The sequence below is a fragment of the Toxoplasma gondii genome, chromosome X, assembly GCF_000006565.2.
Source record: "Toxoplasma gondii ME49 chromosome X, whole genome shotgun sequence".
NCBI lineage: Eukaryota > Apicomplexa > Conoidasida > Eucoccidiorida > Sarcocystidae > Toxoplasma > Toxoplasma gondii.
Window position 1 is genome coordinate 5,312,508 of NC_031478.1, and position 21,622 is coordinate 5,334,129.

The 21,622-nt window shown below is 53.6% G+C and overlaps 3 protein-coding genes across 3 annotated transcripts; 2 read left to right on the plus strand and 1 right to left on the minus strand.

The window, feature by feature from the left end:
- The first annotated feature begins 19 nt into the window (after positions 1–19).
- Positions 20–2,560, plus strand: TGME49_236190 (hypothetical protein). The gene is made up of 2 exons (XM_018780455.1): positions 20–1,071; positions 1,472–2,560. Exons 1-2 carry the CDS (start codon positions 280–282, stop codon positions 1,598–1,600), a joined length of 921 nt encoding a protein of 306 aa, XP_018635800.1. The 5' UTR covers positions 20–279; the 3' UTR covers positions 1,601–2,560.
- Positions 2,561–2,647: 87 nt separating this feature from the next.
- On the minus strand, positions 2,648–14,113 carry TGME49_236200 (DNA mismatch repair protein, C-terminal domain-containing protein). The gene is made up of 11 exons (XM_018780456.1): positions 12,830–14,113; positions 11,803–11,889; positions 11,265–11,338; positions 10,587–10,721; positions 9,895–10,106; positions 8,844–8,993; positions 8,145–8,261; positions 7,650–7,739; positions 6,820–6,877; positions 4,064–6,534; positions 2,648–3,709 (listed from the first exon to the last, which is right to left on the minus strand). Exons 1-11 carry the CDS (start codon positions 13,587–13,589, stop codon positions 2,860–2,862), a joined length of 5,004 nt encoding a protein of 1,667 aa, XP_018635799.1. The 5' UTR covers positions 13,590–14,113; the 3' UTR covers positions 2,648–2,859.
- Positions 14,114–14,345: 232 nt separating this feature from the next.
- Positions 14,346–21,511, plus strand: TGME49_236210 (peptidase M16 family potein, putative). Its single transcript, XM_018780457.1, has 10 exons — positions 14,346–15,003; positions 16,072–16,226; positions 16,825–16,916; positions 17,372–17,552; positions 17,875–18,205; positions 18,487–18,752; positions 19,146–19,187; positions 19,407–19,471; positions 19,911–20,013; positions 20,336–21,511. The coding sequence occupies exons 1-10, from the start codon at positions 14,796–14,798 to the stop codon at positions 20,420–20,422; spliced, it is 1,530 nt and encodes a 509-aa protein (XP_018635798.1). The 5' UTR covers positions 14,346–14,795; the 3' UTR covers positions 20,423–21,511.
- Positions 21,512–21,622: the final 111 nt, after the last annotated feature.

Sequence of the window (21,622 nt, forward strand, 5' to 3'; positions counted from 1 at the left end):
AACGGAGACAACTCCTACCAGAATTGATGCGTGTGTCTCGCGCTCTGGTGTGTATGACGGTCGGACTTGTTCCTTTTCTGAATCCCTTTTCTTGGAAGCCTCCCCTCGTCTGCGTTTTTCTTGGACGCAAAGCGAAAAAACTCCACGGTTCGAGCTCTCTTTTTCCTCTTGTCTGTGTCTCTGCGACCTTTCTCCAAGAACGCATTTCCGCAGAAAAGCACCAGAACATGCAAAACTATCGAAAAATCTCGCGGAAAATCACCGCAGCTCGCCCTCAAAATGAAGAGAAGAAAAACCTGCGAAAACAGTGCAGCCACACTGTGGGCCTCCATCGTCTTCCTCTCTCTCTTTCCACTTCTCTTTGCAGAAACGAAAGTCCTCCAGCGGTCGTCCAGCCATCGCTTCTCTCTCGCTGACCTCTCACAGTCTCCTGGACGGCCTCACAGCGGACCTCCTTCGCCTCAACCGTCCTCCCTGTCTCCCTCTCCTCCTGCGGCGCCTTCCTCTTCTCTCTCTTCTTCCCTTTGTGCTGCTTCTCCTTCTCCTGTCTCTTCCCCAGTTTTTCGCGCTTCGCGGCCTTCCCTAGCGTTTCTCTCAGCTCGGCGTACCTCGCGACTCAGCGCTTCCGACGAGGACGGAGAAACGGTCGTCTCCGTATTGGAGTGGACAGAAGCGCCTGGAGAGCGCAGCGAGCTCCGAGGAGAGAAGGAAAGTTCGGAGGAAGACTGCGCAGGAGCGAAACACCCTCTCGTCGGCCTCATGGACGTGTATAACGCATATCCAATATGGAAACTGAAACTTGGTAGCGAACGCCGCGCGGCGTCACCGGCTTCTCCGTCTGTCGGTTCTGCTCCTTCTCCTTCTTTTTCTTTGCGTCTTTCGTCACCCGCACAGAGGCGGTGCGTTGCCTGGCCTTCGGTGGTGTGGTTGAGGGGAGACGCTCCGACGGACGAAGCTGCGGGAGACGGGAGGTCGTCTCGCGGGAGAGCAGGGCGGCTTCTCTCCTCGCTTTTCTGCAGAAGATCTGCTGGAGCAGGACGACGTCTGCGAATTGTGAAACCACACGTTCAAGTGAGCAAGGAAAAGCCTCTGTTTTCTTCTTTTTCTTGGGACCTTTTGTAAGCGTTCTCAATCTCGTTTTCACTCTTTCGTTCCTTCAAGAGTACGCTTCTTCGCCTTCTCACGCGCTGCGTTTTCCGCGTTCAACATCTCCAGATGCTTCCTGCGTTCTCGGCCACAAAGCAGATGGAACCTCCTGCCGAGGCGCGCGCGATCGATGTTTCAGCAAGCAGAGTGTAGAGGCGTTGAGAAGCAGCCTTTGTGTAGATAGACAGAAAGACGCGCGCCATGCGAGACAGAGAACTTTGTGTTTCCCTGGAAACCCAGTAGAAGACAGACAAACTGGGCGTCTTCACGGTCTGCACAGACTGGCCTGCTGAGGTTTCGTTTTCGTTTTGTGCGTCGGACGCAGGGCCTCTACAACAGCCTCCTTGGATCGAAGCGCCTCGCCATGGACGTCTCCCTCACGGCTCGAGGCGACATTCTCTTCACTCTGAGACGCGAAGGATTCTTCAAACGACTCTTCTCCAATCTCTACTAACAACGCAGCAGAGCGAGGAGACGAGGTGAAAAGACTCACAGGCAAGAAGAAGAGAGAAGGGAGAGAAGAGAGAAGAGAGAGGGAGAAGAAGCGAGATGAGGGAGGCAGAGAAGAGATGAAAAACCGCGTGAGCCACGAGAGAGAGGACCTATCGCAAACTCTTCGCCTTTTCTTAACGTTGTGACGAAGAACGCATGCCGTGCATTTTTTTAAACCTCTGGTTTCAGTTCCTCTTTTCGTCGAAGTGTGGATCTCTCTGTGATGTTTTATTCGCCTCTCTCGCTGAGCTCTGCTGCGTCCGTATGTCTACGTTTCTCGCCTCCTCCGGATCGCCTGGGGTCCCCACTGGCTCGTGTCATCTCGAGGAAAAGCAGTTCTTTCTCCTTGTGTCATGCTTCGAACCGCGACGCATGAGACTCGAAGCAAGTACTGAATATCCACCTTTTCTAACTTCGTTTAAAACGCGAGAAAGCATGAAGACACTGAATCGGCCGCGAGACGGTCTCGAGGACCATATGCAGAGCCCAGGCGCTCTGCGGGCGCTGTTCCAGACAGCGAGCTCAGCTTGAACAGTGCTCATGCTTCAAGAGTTGAAAGATGAAGGAAGGCCTGAGGCTTCCCTGCGTCGGCTGCAGAGGCGCAAAACTCACGACCAGCTGACTGATGTCGGCGCCTGGTCATCAGGAGCTCCACCTCTAAAAAGCATGTAAATTGACATACACATGTAAACCCGAAGCACCGAAGGCACCGCTCTATATCACACTCCCGCGCAAATCCATTTACTTATACATATATATATATATATATATATATATGAGCATATGAGCAGCGACATGCTGAACAGTGTCCGCATGTATAGATATGCACATACGTATACGTATAACTCTAACTGCACACGGGGACGCTGCTCTGAAATCCCGACCACGAACGCAGATGATTCCTTCGTTTGGAAATCCAGACGTATATATATACATGTATATATACAGGTATATATATATATCTGTATATATATGTATATATATGTATATATATGTATATGAGAATAACGGAGAGTGCGTGAAGCGTTTGTAGGTACGTTTTTGACGGGATCCAGGCATCAGTCGGCACAACGTGGAGAGAAGGGGAGGGCGCTGGATGACAGGCCCAAACGGTTTCTCTCCTCGACGGTTCTCTGCAGATTCCACCTTCGATTGCTTGGAACGACTGAATCTGCAGTCGTTCTCTCAGTGGTTCTTTGGGGATTCGCAGGAACTGTTTCTTTATTTGTGTCCGTCGAAGGAGAGCTCGTAGAGTTTCATCTGGGGGACTCTTGACGTAGCGTCGAACCCCCGATCGTCTTCCTTCCAGTCTCTGAGAGAAAGGCAATTCTGTTCGTTCTTCTCTTCTCCGTCTGCCACGACGTCTGGATCATCCTCGTCGAACAAGCCCTTTTCTTCTGCAAAGATCGCCTGATGGTCCTTCTCTTCTTGTCGGTGCGCCTGAGCTTTCGTGAGTTCTCTGTGCTGCTCTGCAGACAGGTCTTTTCCGATTCGCGTGGATTGCTCGACCTTCTTCTTCTTCCTCCTCTTCTCCCCTCGCTTCTTCTCTTCTCGACATCGTTTCCGCCGCAATCTGAACCTTCCTCCAACAACGTCACCTTCTTCTTCTCGTCTCCTCGTTGCTTGTTTCTCCTCTCGTCTCTCAACTCCGCCTTTCTTCTTGTCTGGGGAAGACGCATCTTCCCCTTTCAGTCTCCGTTGCTCCCCTCTGCGTCCTCCCCAGTTCCCTGTCGCCTCCATCTCGTCGTTCATCCTCTCTCTCCAGGTTCTCTCTTCCACTTTATCAAATTCTTCTTCTCCCTTCGCTGCCTCTCCACTTCCCTCTTCCTCTGCCTCTCCACTTCCTTCTTTCTCTGCCTCGTTTTCTTCTGTCTGCCTCTCCCAGGGGACTGGACGCGCTTCTCGCTCAGGTGGATAGACAGCTGGGAGGTGCAAGTCGAAAAGATGCCGCACCGTCGGGCGGCCGTGGGGACAGTTGAAGGGGAGGTGCAGAGTCGCGAGGTTCTTCAGAACTGTTTGCATCTGATTCACAGTGAGGGAGTCCCCGATCATGATGGCCGATCTGCATGCGCTGCGAGGCAAGTACACGGGCAAACAGCAGCGTCGTCTCTCTTCAGAAAAGCTGTTTCACTTCTCATTTCTCTCTATTCCGCGCTAGAAACAGAGTCATCGCATCTGTCTCTGCTGCGCCTCCTGCAGAGGCCCCCCCCCCGCAGGGAGCGAGTGAAGTACGAAACAAAAAATGTGAGCGTGGAGTGGAGACAGTTGAAGCAGCAGGGCGCGAAGTCGCGAACATATCGCGAAGAACTGGACATGAGAGACACTCTCGGGGAGGTTGTTGGGTGCGCACGCCTCTTCAGAGATGAGGAAGACTGTTTGAAACCTCTGAAAAACCTCTGAAACTGAGGGACTGTTTCTCACTCACCGACTCGCGAGAATTTCCCAAACCTTCTTCGGTCGACACAGCAGAACGCGATGGTGAAACGCGTGTGCATCGTCTTCTTCACTTTCTTCTTCTCCTTCATCGCTGTCGTCTTCATCTGCTCTTTTCTCGCTTCCACTTCCCTGCTGAACGTCGACCTCATCGGCGGCAGCCTGTGGGCCTCGCGCGGCATCTCCGCCTCTCGCGCCGGCCTCCTCAGAAGGTTTCTCCGGCGTCTCAGGAGGTTCGCCTCGCTTCTGCGTCAGCTCCGTTGTCCGCTTGCGTCGCCTCCTTCTTCTTCGTCTCCACCTTGCGGCCGTCGCATGGCCTTCTTCGTCGTGCAGGAGGGCGGCCAGGAATTCGATGAAGTCTTCCTCCTTCAGTTGCCGACCCTCGACAACAGGCAAGGCCGAGAGAGAGATCACAAGTTCGTCTTCGACAGAGGCGTCAGCGGCGTCCTCGGAGGCTTCGCCAGCGCAGGTCGCGTCGCGTTCTTCGCGCGCAGGCAAGCGGCGCCGCTCGCGCGCAATTGTCACTCGAAAACCATTCTCCCGAATCTCTCTGTCAAAGTCAGAGACCGCGCGCGCCATGTCGACAGGCAAGTGCAGCCGAAGTGGAATCAGAAGCGGCTGCGTCGCAGGTTTGAATCCCTCATTCAAGTCCTCGAATCTCTTCTTCTCGTCGCTCGCATGCTGATCAACGATAAACAAGGAACGCACCTCGCGCTTGGACGCAGGCAAAGCAGACTGAAGCGAAGACGAGAAGGAAGAAGCAGAGGCCGACGACGACGAAGAGGACGAGGAAGCAGAAAAGGACGGCGAGACGTGATCGGGTGTTTGAGGAACTTGACGGAACTCGTGAGAGCCGCCAGACGCATCCGGGGGGCAGGCCCCAGAGGGTACCCGCGAGAGGAGACAGCCGATGATGAAGCCTTGATTGAACTGGCCAACGATCTTCATTTCCCTAAAGGCTCTTTTGTCCAAAAACATGCTGCTCGTACCTGGATCAAACGCTCCAATCACCTGGGTGTCGGACGAAGACGCAAACGAGAAAGCAGCTGGACAGTCCGAAAAACGAAACGAAGATGCACACGGAGACGCAGACGAAGACGCAGACGACGAAGAGAAAGAAGAGGAGGAAGAGGAAGCCGGAGATGAAGAAGAAGAAGACACAGCTTCATGTTTCGTTTCGTCACCGGTTTCCGCGTCGGAGGCTCCGTAAAGAGCTTCAAGGTCTTCTTCTGTGCAGTGGCATTCGGCGACAGCACTCGCGACCGTTTCTTTCAACAGTTTGCTCTCGCTGACGAACTCGTCTTCTCTCCGTTTGAGTTGCGCCCTGCTCGGCACTCCCTTTCTTGCTTTCCTTCGCCTCTCGAAACTCCCGAACGCATCCGCTTCCTCACTCCGTTTCCCTTTCGCCTGGTCTGCTTTCTCTTGCTCTTCTCTCTCTCGTTCCGCGCCTCCGTCTGGAGAGCCCCAGCGAGACGCGGGGAACAGAGAGCAAGGTGAGGAAGATTCGGAAGACGCCACAGTGACTTCTGCGTCTTTAGGCTTGCTTGGATGCAAGGTTCTCCCCTTCTTCGAGGCGGAAAACGACGAAGACTCCTGAGAGACAAGGGAACTCGAGGACGAAAAACAAGCAGTGGAAGAAGAAGAATGGAAAGAGGAACGGCGTTGATCTGTTGGTTTTTTCTCCAGCCTCACAGAAAGAGGTAGGTTTTCCTCGTCACTGGAACACTGGGTTTGGGGAGACGTCGCGCGGCGTCTTCGCGTTCGATCGCCTTCCTCGTCGTGATCATCATGAACATCTCGCGTCTCCCCCTCGAGAGCCGAAAGGTTGGAGGGGACCGCAGACGGAGGACAAGATGAAGTAGAATCGAGCGCAGGGAAACTGGAAGCGGAGAGAAATGGAGGAGACGAAACAGACGAGAAGCAAGAGATAAACGTCTCGTCAGCGACGTTCTCCTTCTCTGGAACGCTCGTCGGCTCTCTTGTCGACCGGTCACCCTCTTTCAGGTCTCCGCTGAGCTTCAAATCTCTCGTCTCTCCCGACTGTTCGCCCAGCTGTGCCAGGCGTAGCCTCGCTTCGTCGACACCTGCCCTCTGGCGAGTGCTCTCCCCTCTTGAAGTTCCATCTTCTTCCTGGCGGTCTGTCTCGCGTTTTGCCGCCGCGGCTGGAGATCGAAACGCAGTGTGTGGGGAAGAAGAACAGGATTCTTCTGAAGGCAGAGAAGGAGAACAGGATTCTTCTAGAGGCAGAGAAGAAGAACAGGATTCAGATGGAAGACGCGGGGGCTGCGAAGGTGAAGAGAAATCGGAGGGAGGGGAACGCTGAGTGAGGGTGGAGGAAGAGCAGGAACCGCGCGATGAAGCCTCTGCACTGGAAGAGAACGAGACACCTCGCGGCAGCTGGGAGAATCCGCGAACGGTCTGGAAGGACGCGACAGTCGGCGCGACGAAGTCGGTGATGGTTTTCTGGAAGAACATGGAAAAAGAATACGAAGGCGGAACCCACTGCAACGCAGCAGCGAAAAGAGTGGAGATACAAGAGGAAGTGAACGACACAGCGAGGACGCGCTGCGTTCCTGCCGAGCGGACGAGAGCCGCTGAGCGAGAGACGCAAGGACAACCGAGAACAGCGAAACTGCAGATGCAGTGAAGAGGACCGCCACGAGAGTCAGCGAAAGGAAGAAGCGAAGCAGGGAACGAAAGGAAGAAATAAAAAAAGCCTGAGAAGCTCCGCAGAGCGCGGCCACCCACCAAAAGCGCCTCCGTGATCTCCTTTTCTACTGCGAGTAGCACCTCTTGCTTGTCTTTTCTGGAAAAAAAGAAAAGTAAACAAAGAGACGCGACAGCTGCAGTCACGGCGGCGGTGTCTAGACACACTGGAGAGCCTGGAATCCTCTTCTCCCTCGCTCGGTCCTTAACAGTCAAAACAGCGAACAGAAAGAGAACTGCAAGCCGATACGCGACACAAAAACTTCTGCAGACTCAGGAGACTCAGAGGAAGACCACACAGACTAGCAAAAACAAGCATGTCGCCATACACACAACCAGACACATATACATATATATATATATATATACAAATATATATGTATACAAATATAAATATATATATATATATATATACTTAGATCTGCATACATGTATAGACACATGGTTTCACACATTTCCGTATGCAACTGTAAACAGACATACAGATCGGTGAGCATAGTTTCGCACATGACTACACAAAAAGGTATATATGGAGACAGACGCACAGACGCCGATATTGTTGGAGACTCTTGTCTATACGTTTGATTCTGTGTCTCGTGAATTCTACCAAACAATGAGGGACTCCAGTTAGTCGACAAGTACGGGGAACATCGCTGTACGAGAACGAATGGATGCACCCAGAGGGAACCGCGGATCGCCGTGAGTCTCTTTCCTGTGTTTCTTTTCCGCCCGCTGTTGAGTTTCTCTCTTCTACCTTCCGGGTCTGAACGCATGCATCAGCTGGTTCCCGCGACGCAAAAGCCGAGTCGGTGGCGGAAATCGCAGATGTGTGTGGTGTCGCGCTGTAATTGTCAAGTTGCTTTTCTACGCACCTCAAATTTACTTCCAGAAGGTGAGGCGCGACAGTGGCGAAGGCGATGACAATCGGGAAGCAGTGCCGACTACACACTTCTCGATATTTTCTAGAGAAAGGAACGAAGACAAGAAACGAAAGAGAGAAAGATGGAAAGGAAACGAACTCCGAAGCAGGAAAAGATGGGAGAGAAGGAGAAGAGAGATGCGGAAAAAACCAGGCAAGATCCGGAGCGTTGAGAGCTAAGGAGGACGCAGACCCAATCCCAGGTCTCGGCGAGGGAAGAATCGACAAGCAGCGAGGACCAGAACAGGAAGTGACGACAGAAAGCACCGTCAAAAAACGCGCAGGAAACGAGGCGGCTTCAAGACGAGAAGGAGCAAGGCCGAGGACAGGAGCTCGTGAACGCCGAGTTTCGAACGCCGATACGAGAGAGCTTTCAAAAGGCGTCGAGAGACTGCAGGAGACAGCGACGCGGGTGAGAAAGAAGATCCAGGAGACCGACTCCGCTTACTTATTAATCAATTTCTGTAGGAGAGGAGGAAACTCCACAACTCTTTTATTCACAAAAAAGAGCTGGAGAGCCGAGGTCCGTACACCGAGGGGAGGACGAGAGAGAAGGGCTTCAACGCTGAAAAACCAGACACACGTTGTTACCTTCGTGATGTCCGGTGCTTCAGGCCTCGTGGAGACAGACCATTCTCTGCGATTGACAGATGGTTAATCGGAGTTCCTGTGTTGTCTCTTCTTCTTCTTTTGGTCCTTCTCCTCCGTCGCTTCTTTTCCCCTTCTCCTTCTCTCCTTTCCGGCTTGTCTCCTGCTCTTCGCTGGGGGCGTCGCGAGGCCTTCACTGCGAGACCTTCTCCTCGCCACACATTCTCTCGACTCATTCTTCTTCCCCTCTCCCCTCCGCGTTCTTCCGTCCGTAGGCAATGCAACGCATCTTCACGCAACCGCCCTTCCCTCTATCTCTTTTTCTTTCTTGCTCTTTCTTTCTTTCTTTCTTTCTTTCGCTTTCTTTCTTTTTCTCGTGTCTTCATCTTGGCCGTCGACCGCCGCTCACCCCTCCTCGAATCCTGTCTGGTTTTTCGGATTTCGCCCAACACAAAGACGCAGTGGAATCGGAAGATACGGCGACGAGACTGTCGTTTCGAATCGCGCCGGTCCCTCAGCTCTTTCGTCTGCGACGCGGTTGCGTCTCGCTCTTCCTTACCTCCACTCGCGGCCAGGTTCAGCGCCTGCGAGAGACACTTGAGTGCACTGCTGCATCTGCCGTTCACCGTACACGGTCACCGCGGCGTCCAAGAGGCGCGTCGCAGTGCCTCGAGTGTTCAAGAGCGTCACAGAGCTCCCACCGTTCCGTCTGCAGAACAAACAACTCAAGCGACTGCGCCTTCTGTGGCGAATCCACCAGGAACGTCCAGTGGCCAGGCTGCGCGAGACAAAGCGAAGACTCGCTCATCCCTGGTGCCCGCCCAGCGGGAGCGGAGCTCGCGACCGTTCGCCCAAGACGCCTGGGACCAATCCCTTCGTCGATACCTCGCAGTTGTTCTTTCGTAGTCGTGCTCTTTGAATGAGTCAGATGACTCGAGCAGTGCAGCGCTGCAATCGTGTCAATGAGCTCCGCAAAACCTTTCGCTGTGCGAGAGTCAGCGACCGTCGCTGAAAGGAACTGGAGCAGCGCAGCACCCGCCTTTGGATGCACCCCGAGACACCTGACAGCTCCCCCAAATGCGCTTTCTTCTCGTGTCTGGACAAGCGAGAAGAAGCGGAGAAGATGATAGAAAGAAATTTAGAGCCTCAGTTTCTTCGGAGCAGACACAAAGGGGAGGCATACTGATTTTATCTCCAGAGGCGCGCTGTCAAAGGCGCCTGGAAGAAGCGCGCATCCGTCGACCCATTTCCTGGACACCCGCAGTCTCGAGCGGGCATCGCAACCGCCTATGAACAAGGCTTTCCTTCATGTCCACCGAAAACCTCGAGGTGACTACCGCAGCTCCTTTCCTCGTCTTTGAGGAACGTAGAAAGAACCAAACGCGCCTTCCGACGGGAGGCGTTCAACGAGGATCAACACACGTGTTGACGAAAGAGAAAATTCGAGCAAAGAGGAGGACGTAGCGAGACTGGGTGGAAGAAGGGGGGAGAGTGGACAGTTGAGCAGCAAAGGATGCAGGGAAGCAAATAAGCAACAAGAGAGAGAGAAAACAAAGGAAACGTCGAGGGGAGCGAAGCCTCGGGGAAGCTGGAAACACTGGGAAACGCACCTTTGAGAGCCTGAAGAAGCTTCAGCAGAGCGACTTGAGTTCGCCGGAGTAAAGTCGGTGACGAGGATCCGACAGTCGTCGGCATGCAGCAGAGCAAATTTTTGGAGGAACGCGAGGGACTCTTGGAGATGCTTCTGACGCTGCTGGCGCAGGGCGCGTCGCCTCAGCGGTAAGGAGGCGAAAAGATTCGAAACGGTCACCGAGGTACCCACCTCGAAAAGACAGAAACGGAGAAAGTCGTGAAGCCCAGAGGTGAAGCCGTGGAGACAGAGTCGACACACAGCACAGATGCCGCCGAGAAACGGACAGGTGAACTGCGCTCCACCCGGCGAACGCGGACCAGAAACAGTGGGCAAGAGAGAAGTATCGAAAGAGGCTGAGAAAAACTCCGAATCTCCTTGATATGATGCCATGCCCCCAATATCCCCAACAGAGACACACGAGCAGAGGAAAGAGTGGAACGAGAGAGACAAGTAAAACAAAAGAGCGACACCGATACAGCAACTCCAATTGGAGCGGGCGAACTCGACCGAAAGCTCTCTCTGAGTTTTGAAGAGACGCAAGATCCTCCGTCTCGCGAGTTTTTCTGACTTTGTGTCTCCGTCTCTGTTCCATCTGTCTCGGTGTCTCTAAACTGCCGCGCGGTGCGTTGCTCGTTGTCTTCTTTTCCCTTCGCTTCCCCCTCGGTCTACCTCTCTGGCCGCCGGCTCTTGGTGAATGATTTTTCCGTGATGGTCGAAGCGGAGCCTCGTGGCGAAAGGCTCCGAGGCCGTGCGAGTGAGGATTTCCACGTCGCTCAGCGCACAGAGAGAGGCCAGGGCCTCGCCCTACAGACGCAGACGGAAACCTCGGGCAAAACGCGAGACAGATCCAGACAAAAGACAGAGAAAAACGGAAACAAAACACAAGGGAAAATGCAGACAAAGAGTAAAGACACAAAGTGCAGGCTGACGAGAGAGCCGGAAACGAGGGGGGTTCAGCAGACTCGAGAGAGCAGACAGGAATGACAAAAGGAGACAACGAGGGCAGGTGGCGAACGTCTCTCTGCTTGGAAGGCCTAAAGGAGACCCAAGGAGAGAAAACCATCGAGGCGGAAGTAGAACAAACAGAGAAAAGACGCACAGAAGGAAGGGAGATCGAGAGAGAAGACGAAGAGAGAAGAAGAGGGAGAAGGCGGCTGAGAACGACAGAAGGGAAAGAGGAGAGAGGCCAGAGAAATCAAAACGTAGGCAGGAGAGAGAGGCGACTGTGCCAGCTTCTCGCAGGTTGAAAGAAAGAAGGAAAGACGCAGGAGCAGTCGCTCGAGTAAGAATCCATGAGGTTTCGAAAGAGGAAAACTCGAGAAACCGCGCCGTGTCGATGAAACTTACTCTGAATCCCATGGTGTCAAGGGCGCTGTACAAATCGGTGAATTTGTTGATCTTCGAAGTCGCATGGCGCCGACCTATGAACCCCAAAAGATCAATGTGCTCTCGCTGGGCTGTACATACACCACTTGCGCGTGTACAGCAACAAGAACGGTGCGTCTACAGAGAGCATGGCGATACAGAAGTTACGCGCCCCAAGGTAGCTGCAAATGACAGACTCGGCATGCATCGACGAATGCATTTATGCATCAAAGCGCGTTGAGGGAAACGTTTTTTCCAGACGACTGCCCGACCGGGCTTCTCAATCGGTCCTCTGTGCGTTCTGTTGTCTTTGTGGCCGGTGTGAGACTTGGCTCTTCTCTGTCTCTGCGGAAATCCACGATTCTCCTTTGACTCTGTTTCTCTCCGCCTTTTCTCCTTGGCTTCTCTTCTCCTTTTCGTGTCTTCCTTCGTTCCGCCTGCGCGTCCTTCTCGCCTTTTCTTCACCTCCAGTTCGTCGCTTTTTCCTTCTCGGACTCTCGCCGGTGCTTGCGCGTCTCACCGAGCATCGGGAAGTCTTGGGGGGCGATTCCGGAGCCGTTGTCGCGGACCTCGACGCTTGCCATGCCTCCGTCCACGAATCGGACTTCTGAAAAAGAGAAAAGCCGCAGGCGGATCGAAACTTGCGCGGCAGTTGGACGGAGCCCGGTACATGCAAAGCTGCGTTCCGTCGAAAGGACTGTCTCTGTACGAGCCGTGCTCGACGGTCGCCCGACGGTCCCAGTTCCATGCAAGAAGGACCCGCACAAAGAAGTCACCTTTCAGAAGCAAACGACTGCGATCCGATCCGGGGAGCACCACGGATACGCGACGCGGCGGTGGACGAAGCTGAGAACTGCGGGGAGGTTGCTGGAGAGGCGCTAGAAATGCGCAGGAAAAAAGATCGACACGAACGGTTTTCCCCTTGTTCAGCGTATGCCGAGAAGAATCCCAAGGTCCCCTGATCACGCACTATCGAGTTTCGCACAGAACGTTCCTTGGGTCACCCTTCTCCAAAAGTTGCCCTCTCGAACATGGTCTGCTCGCACAAGAAAACCGCGACGCGAATGCCGATGCTACGTCTGCCGGGACTTCACTTGCAAAAGAACACCGAGAGAGAAACCTGCCGGCCACAGAAACGCGCAAGCTACTTGCATGCAGAGCGCCCTTTAGAAAGGTTCTTCGTCGGGGTGCAGGCGGGTGTGAACGCTCGAGCACCACCGCAGGAAGGACAGAACAGAAGCACAGACGAGAAGCTCCTCTGAATCTGACAGCACAGGCGTCTAAACGTCGCTTCATGGCAAAGTTGAAACGAATGCAGCACAGGCGCAGTTGACGAGTGTCCTCTCGGATCGACTCGCCGAGTTCGACCTCTCGCGTGGAGCTCTAGGAACTGTTGGATTTCTCTACCCATGCTCCTCCTTCCTCGACACAACCATGCCGAGTGTGCCAACAGCTGAACGAGAGATGAACATGTCGGACTGCAACGCGCGAGAAGGAGCGGAAAACTCGAAATCCTTCTCGAGGAAATCGACTCTCGGTGTACTCACCCACCGTCGTCGCGCCAGCGTCGATCGCGTTTTCCACCAACTCCTTGCAAATGCTCTTCAGACCCAACACAACTTGCTGACTGCAGACGGCTTCCGCTACGAGCGAGCTCATTGCATGCAGCCGCCCAGCCTGCCGGCCTGTGTCTCTCTCGGATTCCGCGCCCCCAGAAGACGAAGAACGAACCGCAGAGGAGGAAGCCGGGGAAGCCGCACTGGAGAAGGACGAAGGGGAAGCAGAAGAAGAAGAGGAAGAGGCCGACGAAGAGGACGAGGAAGAGGACGTTGAAGAAGTGGAAAGAGAAGAAGGAGAAGAAGCGGAGGAAGACCCTGAGCAGGAAGAGGCAGAGGATTCAGAGGGCGCAGAAGAACGCGTCGAAGAGGAAGAGGGCAGAGGAAAAGAAGCATCAGAAGAGGTAGACTGTGGCCTGAGAGAAGTCGAGGAAGAGGCAGCGTGAGCGAAGGCATGAAACGAGAGAGAAGAGAAGGAAGAGGCGCTGGCAGAACCGAGGATGTCCTCAGAAGACAGGTGACTGCTCTGAGAGTTTTGTTCTGCGTCGCTGGAAGCTGCAGCTTTGACGCAAGAAGAGCCTGTTGAAGCTCTGCCATCCTGGACAGCCACAGGAGGCCGCAGGCCTCCCGCGTTCGCCTCTGTTTCTTGGCATCGATTCTTCACTCTTCCGCCTTCCTCTTCCTTCTCGTCCGTCTCCTGGATTCCTTCCCTGTCTCCAGAAGACACTTTGCTCGCTACCTCGCCCTCCATGGCTTCCTCCAGATGTCTCCTCTCTTCTTGTTGTCCTTGTCCTGCTTGTTTTCCTTCTCCTTCTTGATTTCCTTCTCCTTCTTGTTGTCCTTTTTCCTTCTCGTTCGCTCTCGTCTCTCCTTGCGGACTTCTGTCCCGCGAGCTCTTCTTCGTTCTGTCTCGTGATTCTTCCTCTCTTCCTCTCTGTCTCTGCGGAAGGGAGAGGTGGACGTAAACCGTGCGTCCCCAGGCTGAGCAGGCAGAGCTGTCGGTCGCAACGGGGGAGTCTTTGCAGGCTCGGGCGGTCCAGCGAAAGAAAACGAGCGCCTCCCGACTCGCGGAAGTTGCGCAGCCTCGAGACAGACGAGGCAGCTGCGATTTCCGGAGCCTTTTCGACTGGCGGCGAGTCGTCTCCCGTGGCGGCCGACTTTTCTTCGCTCTCGCCCAGAGAAGTCTTCTCCCGCCTCACCAGGGAGAAGACATGCGTATCCGGACAGTCTCTCTGCTGGTTGCCGACGTTTTTCCGACTCGTCAGTCGCCGGATCCTCACGAAAAGCCGGTCCAGCGATACGCGACGAGCAGGAAAAGAGCGCAGTCCGCGTACGCGGAGGAACATGCAGCCGACGTGCAACTTTCTCTGTCTCTCAGCCGCGCGTCCGCGGCGTATGTACGAAGCGCGCAGAGCCGCTGGGATCCGCGGCGCGCGAGCGCTGGGGTGTATGTACACCCGGGAGAGGGCGACAGGGGGGGGCGAGTTTCGGCTCGAGGAGAGGGCCCGAACTTTTACTTTTCGCGGACTTGGTCTTTTTTGGTTCGAACGACAGCCGGGAGAACGCGCTGCGAGCTCGAGGATTCCACCTCCACTCCGCCTCCGCAAACGCGGCTCTGCGCGCCTGCTGTGCGAATCCAGAGTCGTTCCCTCTCTAGGGAAAACAGGCTCTGCTCTTGTGCGTTTCTCCTCGTCTGTCTCCGACATTTCTCTTCTTTTCTCTCCTTCTCCTCTCTTCTTTTTCTGCCCTCTCCCACCTCCCGTCGCTCTCGCAGCCGGTGCATGCGGTCACCCTAGCGCGCTGCTTGGGTACTCAAGGACATCCATACAAACGAATAAAAACTACCCAGAGTGCCTCCTCTCCCGATCTCTTCCTTCTTCTCTCACTCCTGCTCGGTTTCTTTCTGTCTTCTCTCGTCTCCACCGGCGACTTGCTGATCTCTCTCCCCTTCTTCTCCATGATGTTCCGCTTCCTGCCGCGGGTCGCCTCTGGGGCCTCGTCCCTGAGCGTTTCTCAGAGGCGCCTGCGCGCTTCCTTCTCTTCTTCTCTCCAGTCTCGCGGCTTCTTCAGCGCAGCTCCAGCCGCAGCGACAGCTGGAGTTAGTCCTCTGGCTCGCTCCGTAGACGCGGCGATCCCTGAAGAAGCGTTTAACCAGCCGCCCACGCGTAAGAAGTTCAGGCTCCTGAAACTCTCAAAACATTTCGCTTTTTTGGGGAACTCCATGCAGCGAATCCAACAGAATTGCGTTCCCTTGCAAGGACCCTTGGATACGTCGCTCACACAGCTTTCTTCTCGTATAAGGCGGCGTCGCAGCCTCACACACTTCCTCGAAACTCGTCTCTCTCCTCTGGCCAGCGATATCTGTCTCCGATCCACTTCACATTCTGATTTCCCCCTCTTCTCTTCGACTCTTCTTCTCTCTTCCTCCTCTCTTGCTACACTTGGCTGCTCTTCCTGTGTCTATCTACCTCTGGTCGACCTCTGTTCTTTCCTTCAGTGTCTTCTTCCTCGCTTCTTGGACTCCGCGTCGCTCTCAGTTCGCGTCTCTCCCTCCTGCCTTTCCTCTGTGGCGCCGTTCCTCGCGCTGCTCTCACTCGTCCTAGCCTGCGTCATTCATGAGCCTCTTCTGAAACGAGCAGCCCAATTTTCACCCTGCTGCTACGCCTGAACTATGTGACAATCTCGTCCGTCTGTTCCTCTCGTCTTTTTCTCCTCTTGTCTCTGGTGTTCCTCTCGTCTTTTCGCTTTTTCCCTGCCTAAAAATCGGATCTTCCGTCTGCCGAATGCACCTCGTCTGCTCATCTCTCATCTCTCCCGCCATCTTTCCTCCTCGCAGAAAGTTCTTTCCCTGAGACTGGGGAAATCACTTTCAACCTCACCTACGTCGTTTCCCTGTTCTCTCTCATGATCTCGCCTTACTCATCCTTTTTCTCTTCCTTCTCCCTTTCCTCCTTTTCGTCTCTCTTCTCTGTCGCCTCTCTTTTACTCAGGGTCCCCAAGCTCTGCCTCTTCTTCTTCTTCGTGCATTCAGAAGCTCCCGAGAGCCGCACAGCGCTTGAAGGCGATCCTTTCGCCTGTTTCTTTGGTTCTTCCTCGTCTCTTTCTTTTCCCCTTGCCCCTCGGTTCCACATGTCTTTCCTTTTCCTTTGTCCGTGTATCCCCTCTGCTGCGCATTCGCCAGTTCTCTTTTTTCGAGGTTCCCCTGCGTTTTCTCCCCTGTCTGTTTTCCTCAGTCACCACGACTCTCCCCAATGGCATTCGCGTTGCGACGCAGCGCCTGCCCTTCCACCAGACGGCGACGGTCGGCGTCTGGATCGACAGTGGAAGTCGCTACGATACGAAGGAGACCAACGGAGCTGCCCATTTCCTCGAGCACATGACTTTCAAGGTGAGGAAGAAAGGCCGGTTTTCGCAGAGCCAAGGTCTCCGTTTTCCACAGGAAAGACGGTTAGCGCCTTGCGCGCAGTCCAGAGACCCCCGCCGTCCTGCCGTCTCCCTCTGGAGCGGTAGATCCAGCCTCTGTGCGCGAAGGAAAACGAGCAACTCTCTTCGGCACTCACTCTCTCTCAGAATCTCTGCTTCGCTCTTCCTGGCGGCGACGGAAGAGCGAAAGGCTCTCGACGGCCCCCGTTGCTTCTCTCTCGGATGGATTCCCCGTCATTTTCGCAGGCCGTCAACAAGCGAGAGAGTCTCTCGGGTCCTTAGCTGCTCTTTCCAACCTTTTTAGGCGTCTCTTTTTCTGCTTTTACATCCTCTCTTCTCTCCCGCCCTCCGCTTTCTCTCTCTTTCTCCGTGCGGTCTTTCCTCTCTCGTCTCGCGTCGTGCCTTCTGCCGTCTGTTGTCTCCATTTCTCCTTCGGGGGTTGTTGGAGTTGCGTGAGGTATTCGACTTTTGTCTCCTTTCGGGAGGCAGAAGGAGGCTGTGGGCGTCTCTCTCTGGCAGCGCTTTTAATCCTGAAAAAAACGGCGCGTTTTTTCCTTCTTCAGGGGACAAAGCGAAGGTCTCGAATCCAACTCGAACAAGAGATCGAAAACATGGGTGCCCACCTCAATGCCTACACGTCCCGCGAACAGACAGTGTAAGACGCAGGGTCCGCTTTGCTTCCCATGGGGGCTTGCAGTGCTGTCACACCTTCCGCCTTCCTTGGTGCATGTACATGTATACATACATACATACATATAAGTACGTGTATACATGTTCAAATGCACATATATATATATACATATATATATATATACATATATATATATATATACATACATATACATATATATATATATATATATATATACATACATACATATATATATACATATATATATATGCATATATAAGTATATTGTCGGGGTGTACGTTCCTGGGTTCAAGGGGGCGATTCATCTTTTTCCTCTGATGGTGAGATGTCGGAAGGTCGGTTTCTTTTTTTTCGGCGGCGCGCGGTTCTGCGGCAGCTGCTTCTCGCGCTGTGCAGCTTCGCTGTGTGTTTCTCGTCCGCACTGGACGTGGAGTTCGTTCTTCACCTTGTGTTTCCAGCTACTACGCGAAGGCCTTCAAGAAAGATATCCCCCAGTGCGTTGACATTCTCTCGGACATCTTGCTGAACTCGACGATCGACGAAGAGGCGGTCCAGATGGAGAAACACGTAATCCTCCGCGAGATGGAGGAAGTCGAACGGCAAACCGAAGAGGTCATCTTCGATCGCCTCCACACCACGGTAAACGACGACTCGCACATCGTCTTTCCAAAATATACATATCCATGTGTAGCTTCTGCTTCCAAAGCGGCACTTCTAGCAGCTGTGAAATGATGGAGACGCATATACATATATATATATATAATTATGTATGTATATAATTATGTCTATATAGAGATATGTATGTATAGGTGTATATATGTATATATATATATATATATATATTGGTGTGTTTGTATGTATGTCTGCATGCATATATTTGGATGTTTCTTTATCTCTATCTCTACATACGTATTTGTGTATGTATGCGTCGGTAAACGTTTTCTGTGAATGGACAATTCAGGCGTTTCGAGACAGCCCCCTGGGGTATACGATTCTGGGTCCCGAGGAGAACATCCGGAACATGACGCGCGAGCACATTTTGGAGTACATCAACCGCAATTATACGAGCGACCGGATGGTAGTTGCAGCAGCGGGTGACGTCGATCACAAAGAGTTGACGGCGTTGGTGGAGAAGCATTTCGCTGGCTTGCCGCAGCCGAAGAGAAGCAAGATCATTCTTCCGACCGAGAAACCGTTCTTCTGCGGCTCGGAACTTCTTCACAGAAACGACGACATGGGACCGACTGCTCACGTCGCTGTCGGCTTCGAAGGCGTTCCCTGGAAGTCGCCCGGTGGGTGGAAAAGCCGCGTTTATTTCTCTGTTTCCCCTGCGGTTTCGCTCTTCGTCCTTCTCCTCGCTGCCTTCTTCCTCGACGACTCCCTGTCGTCTTCCCTTTCTCTTTTCTCTTCGCTTCTGCTTCTTCCTCGCTTTTCGATCCTCTCTTCTCGCCTCCTCCCCACTCGCATCTTCTCTTCCCTTTCTCTTTTCTCTTTGCTTCTGCTTCTTCCTCGCTTCTGCGCCTTCTTCAGTTTCCTCGCTCTATTCCGTCCGTTCTTCTGCGTTTTTTTTCAGACGCCGTGACCTTCATGTTGATGCAGGCGATCGTGGGCAGCTACCGGAAGCACGACGAAGGCATCGTGCCTGGAAAAGTTTCGGCCAACGCGACTGTGCGAAACGTCTGCAACAAAATGACGGTCGGATGCGCAGACATGTTCTCTGCGTTCAACACCTGCTACAGCGACACTGGCCTCTTCGGCTTCTACGCCCAGTGCGACGAAGTAGCTCTCGAGCACTGCGTCATGGAAATCATGTTCGGCATCACTTCTCTCTCATACGCTGTAAGTCCAACGCAGGCCTGCCGGCATATATATATATATATATATATTTGTATATATATATATATATATTTGTATATATGTATATTTGTAGATTTACAGATCTTGAGAACCGCGATTGGGCAACGCTGTTCGGACAGGGACGTCTCGAAGTATGCATATGCACATATGTATATGTCGATTGTTTATAAAGTATGTATATATATATATATACATATGTATTTGAATTTGCGTAACAAGGATGTAGGAGATGGATAGTTGTTGATCGCCTCTTGACGTTGAAGCGCGTGTAGAAGACTGAAAATTTCTTGTCTTTTTTTTTCTCGCTGTGTCGCGAAAGTTTTCGTGTCTTCTGGATATGAAGCAACCTAGCGTTGCGGTTTTCTTTGCCTTCAGGTAACTGACGAAGAAGTCGAGCGCGCGAAAGCACAGCTGAAAGTGAGTTCTTTTTGTCGTTTTCCTCGCGCATCCCCTCCTGGCTGTTTTTCCGTTTTTCGGCGTCGTCTTCATCGTTTTCTGCTTGCGCGCGTTGTCTCTCGTGCTCTCTGCCGCTGCGGTGTCTCCTTTTCGTCTCTTCGCGTCTCACTGCTTCCGTTTCTCTCGCAGTGCGGCTGGATGCAGGAAGTCCCTGTTTGCGAGTTTGTTTGCGTTTTGCAGACGCAGCTGCTCGGTCACCTGGACTCCACGACGGCAGTGGCAGAAGACATCGGTCGGCAGATGCTGTAAGGTTTTTTCTTCTAGGATTCTCGATTCCCTCTCTGTTTTTCCAGCTCTCTGCGTCTTCCTTTCTCGGGTGGGGAAGATGTTTCTCTGGCCTGCTGGCCTGTTTTCGTTCTCCTCTCTCTTTTCGCTGCATGCGAAGCGAGTGGATTCTCTCCAGCCTCGCCTGTCACAGAGGCAGAAGCGAGGTCGACTCAGGTGTCAGAAGCTGCGCATTCTTCGCGTCCTCGACGGCCATGTCCAGTTGAGGATTTCTGCTTCGAAATGTAATGCGCTCCGTTGAGTGAGGATGCGTCTTCTCTCAAACTCTGTTTCAGTCTCGCCGACGCTTTTTTCGCGCAGACGTTCATCGGAGTATTTTTTCGCATGTTCACTGAGGGGCGAAAAGGAGTTCGAACTACTGGACTCTGTTTCGAACGCTTGTAACCTGTGCTTCTTCAGGGCGTACGGACGCCGCATGCCGCTCGCCGAATTCTTGAAGAGACTGGAGGTGATCGACGCCGAAGAGGTCAAGCGCGTTGCGTGGAAGTACCTGCACGATGCTGTACGTCCAAAAGTTGGAGCTCTCGGAAGCAGAAAGGAAGAGCTCAGAAAAGGCGAAACGGAACGGCTGGAGGGGGAGTCCGGAGAGAAAAAGAAGAGAGACTCGCTGACGCGTCAGATGAGGGATTCCTAGGTGGCGTTTCGTTCTCTGGGCGTTTTGGGGGCCGCAGAGTTTTTCGCGGCTTTTCTTTTGTCTTTCCCCGCGCATGTTCGCCTCGCCGTTTCTCAAGGTTTCTTGTGTCGCCCTCTTCATGCCGGCGGTTCCTTTCTCGCTGTCTCTCCATTTCTCGCTGTCTCTTCTCGTGTCTCTCTTGTCTCTCCAGGAGGTGGCGGTCGCCGGCCTAGGCCCTCTGTTCGGGATGCCTCAGCTCATCAACCTCCGCCGCGCTACCTTCTGGCTGCGTTACTAAAAGACGACGCAGCCTTCTGCAGACGCAGCGTTTTCCAGCGTCTCGGCAGCTAAAGCTCACACGACGGCGACGCATGCGACAGAAGCCGCGGAAGACTGAACGTTCTCGCGTTTCGAAAGGACCGAGCTCCCGTCGCTCCGAAGAGAACGGGGGGAAGCCGGGGAGACTGTATCCCGTTGCTCTCCTCGCCTCGAGGTCTGCAGAACTTTGAAGAAGAGGTCATGTTCGTTTTATGCGTTCGCCGTTGCGCAGACGGAGGACGGAGGGGCAAGGCGGCGTTGACAGAGGGAGCTGGGCGGACCCAGGGGAGAGACGTTTCGAATGAGAAGTACATCGGAGCGCGCGACAGCGACCGGGAGAAGCAGTGTACAGACAGCTCGACGCCAGGCGTCGGTGTGCGCGCAGTTCTGTTGCTTTCCGTTTCTTATCTGTTTCGCCTCCCCGGCTTCTTCCACGCGTTTTTCCACCTGTCGTGTGGTGTTTCTTCTCTCCTTTGAACCTCGCCGCCTACGCGTTCCTCAAGGGTCGCTGTCGCGCTCAGTTTCGCGTGTGGTTTCGAGTTCCTCGCGATCTCTTCTTGCGTTCTCGAAATTGCCGAGAGGGCAAATGTGACGACGCTTCTCGTTCAACTCAACACTGTCGACATCTGGACGGACGCCGCGCCGGACACGCAAGACGCACTGGGGGCAGTAAACGTTCACTCGAGACCGCTGCAGCCTCTACGGTCGCGGGGGGCGTCGTTCGCAGGCGCTTCGGACGCCTCGCGAGACTCCCTGAGCCGTGACTCAGCGCGATCCTCTGACTTAACTGTGCGTCGCTGACAGCCGGTCGCGGAGGACTCCTGGGTCCTCCCAAGGAGCGCTTCTTCAGCGAAAGTGAACTCTTTCGCGCTCCCCTCGCGCAGAAGGCGCGCGGGCGGCAAACGCTGCTGTGAGACAACGCCGAGTCGCTTCCAAGAAAGCCATTCTTGAGAGACAGTCGTCACACACCAACATCGAAACTCAGCAAAGTCGCCGCAAACCACAACGCTGAAAAAGGCGACGCGTGCGTCCCTACCCCGTCCTGCCCAAAGAGATTGTTAGACCCAACACCTCCAAATAAACCTACATATATATATATATATATAAATATATATATATAAATATATATATATATATAAATATATATATATATATATCTGTATGTACATGGGAGTCCAAA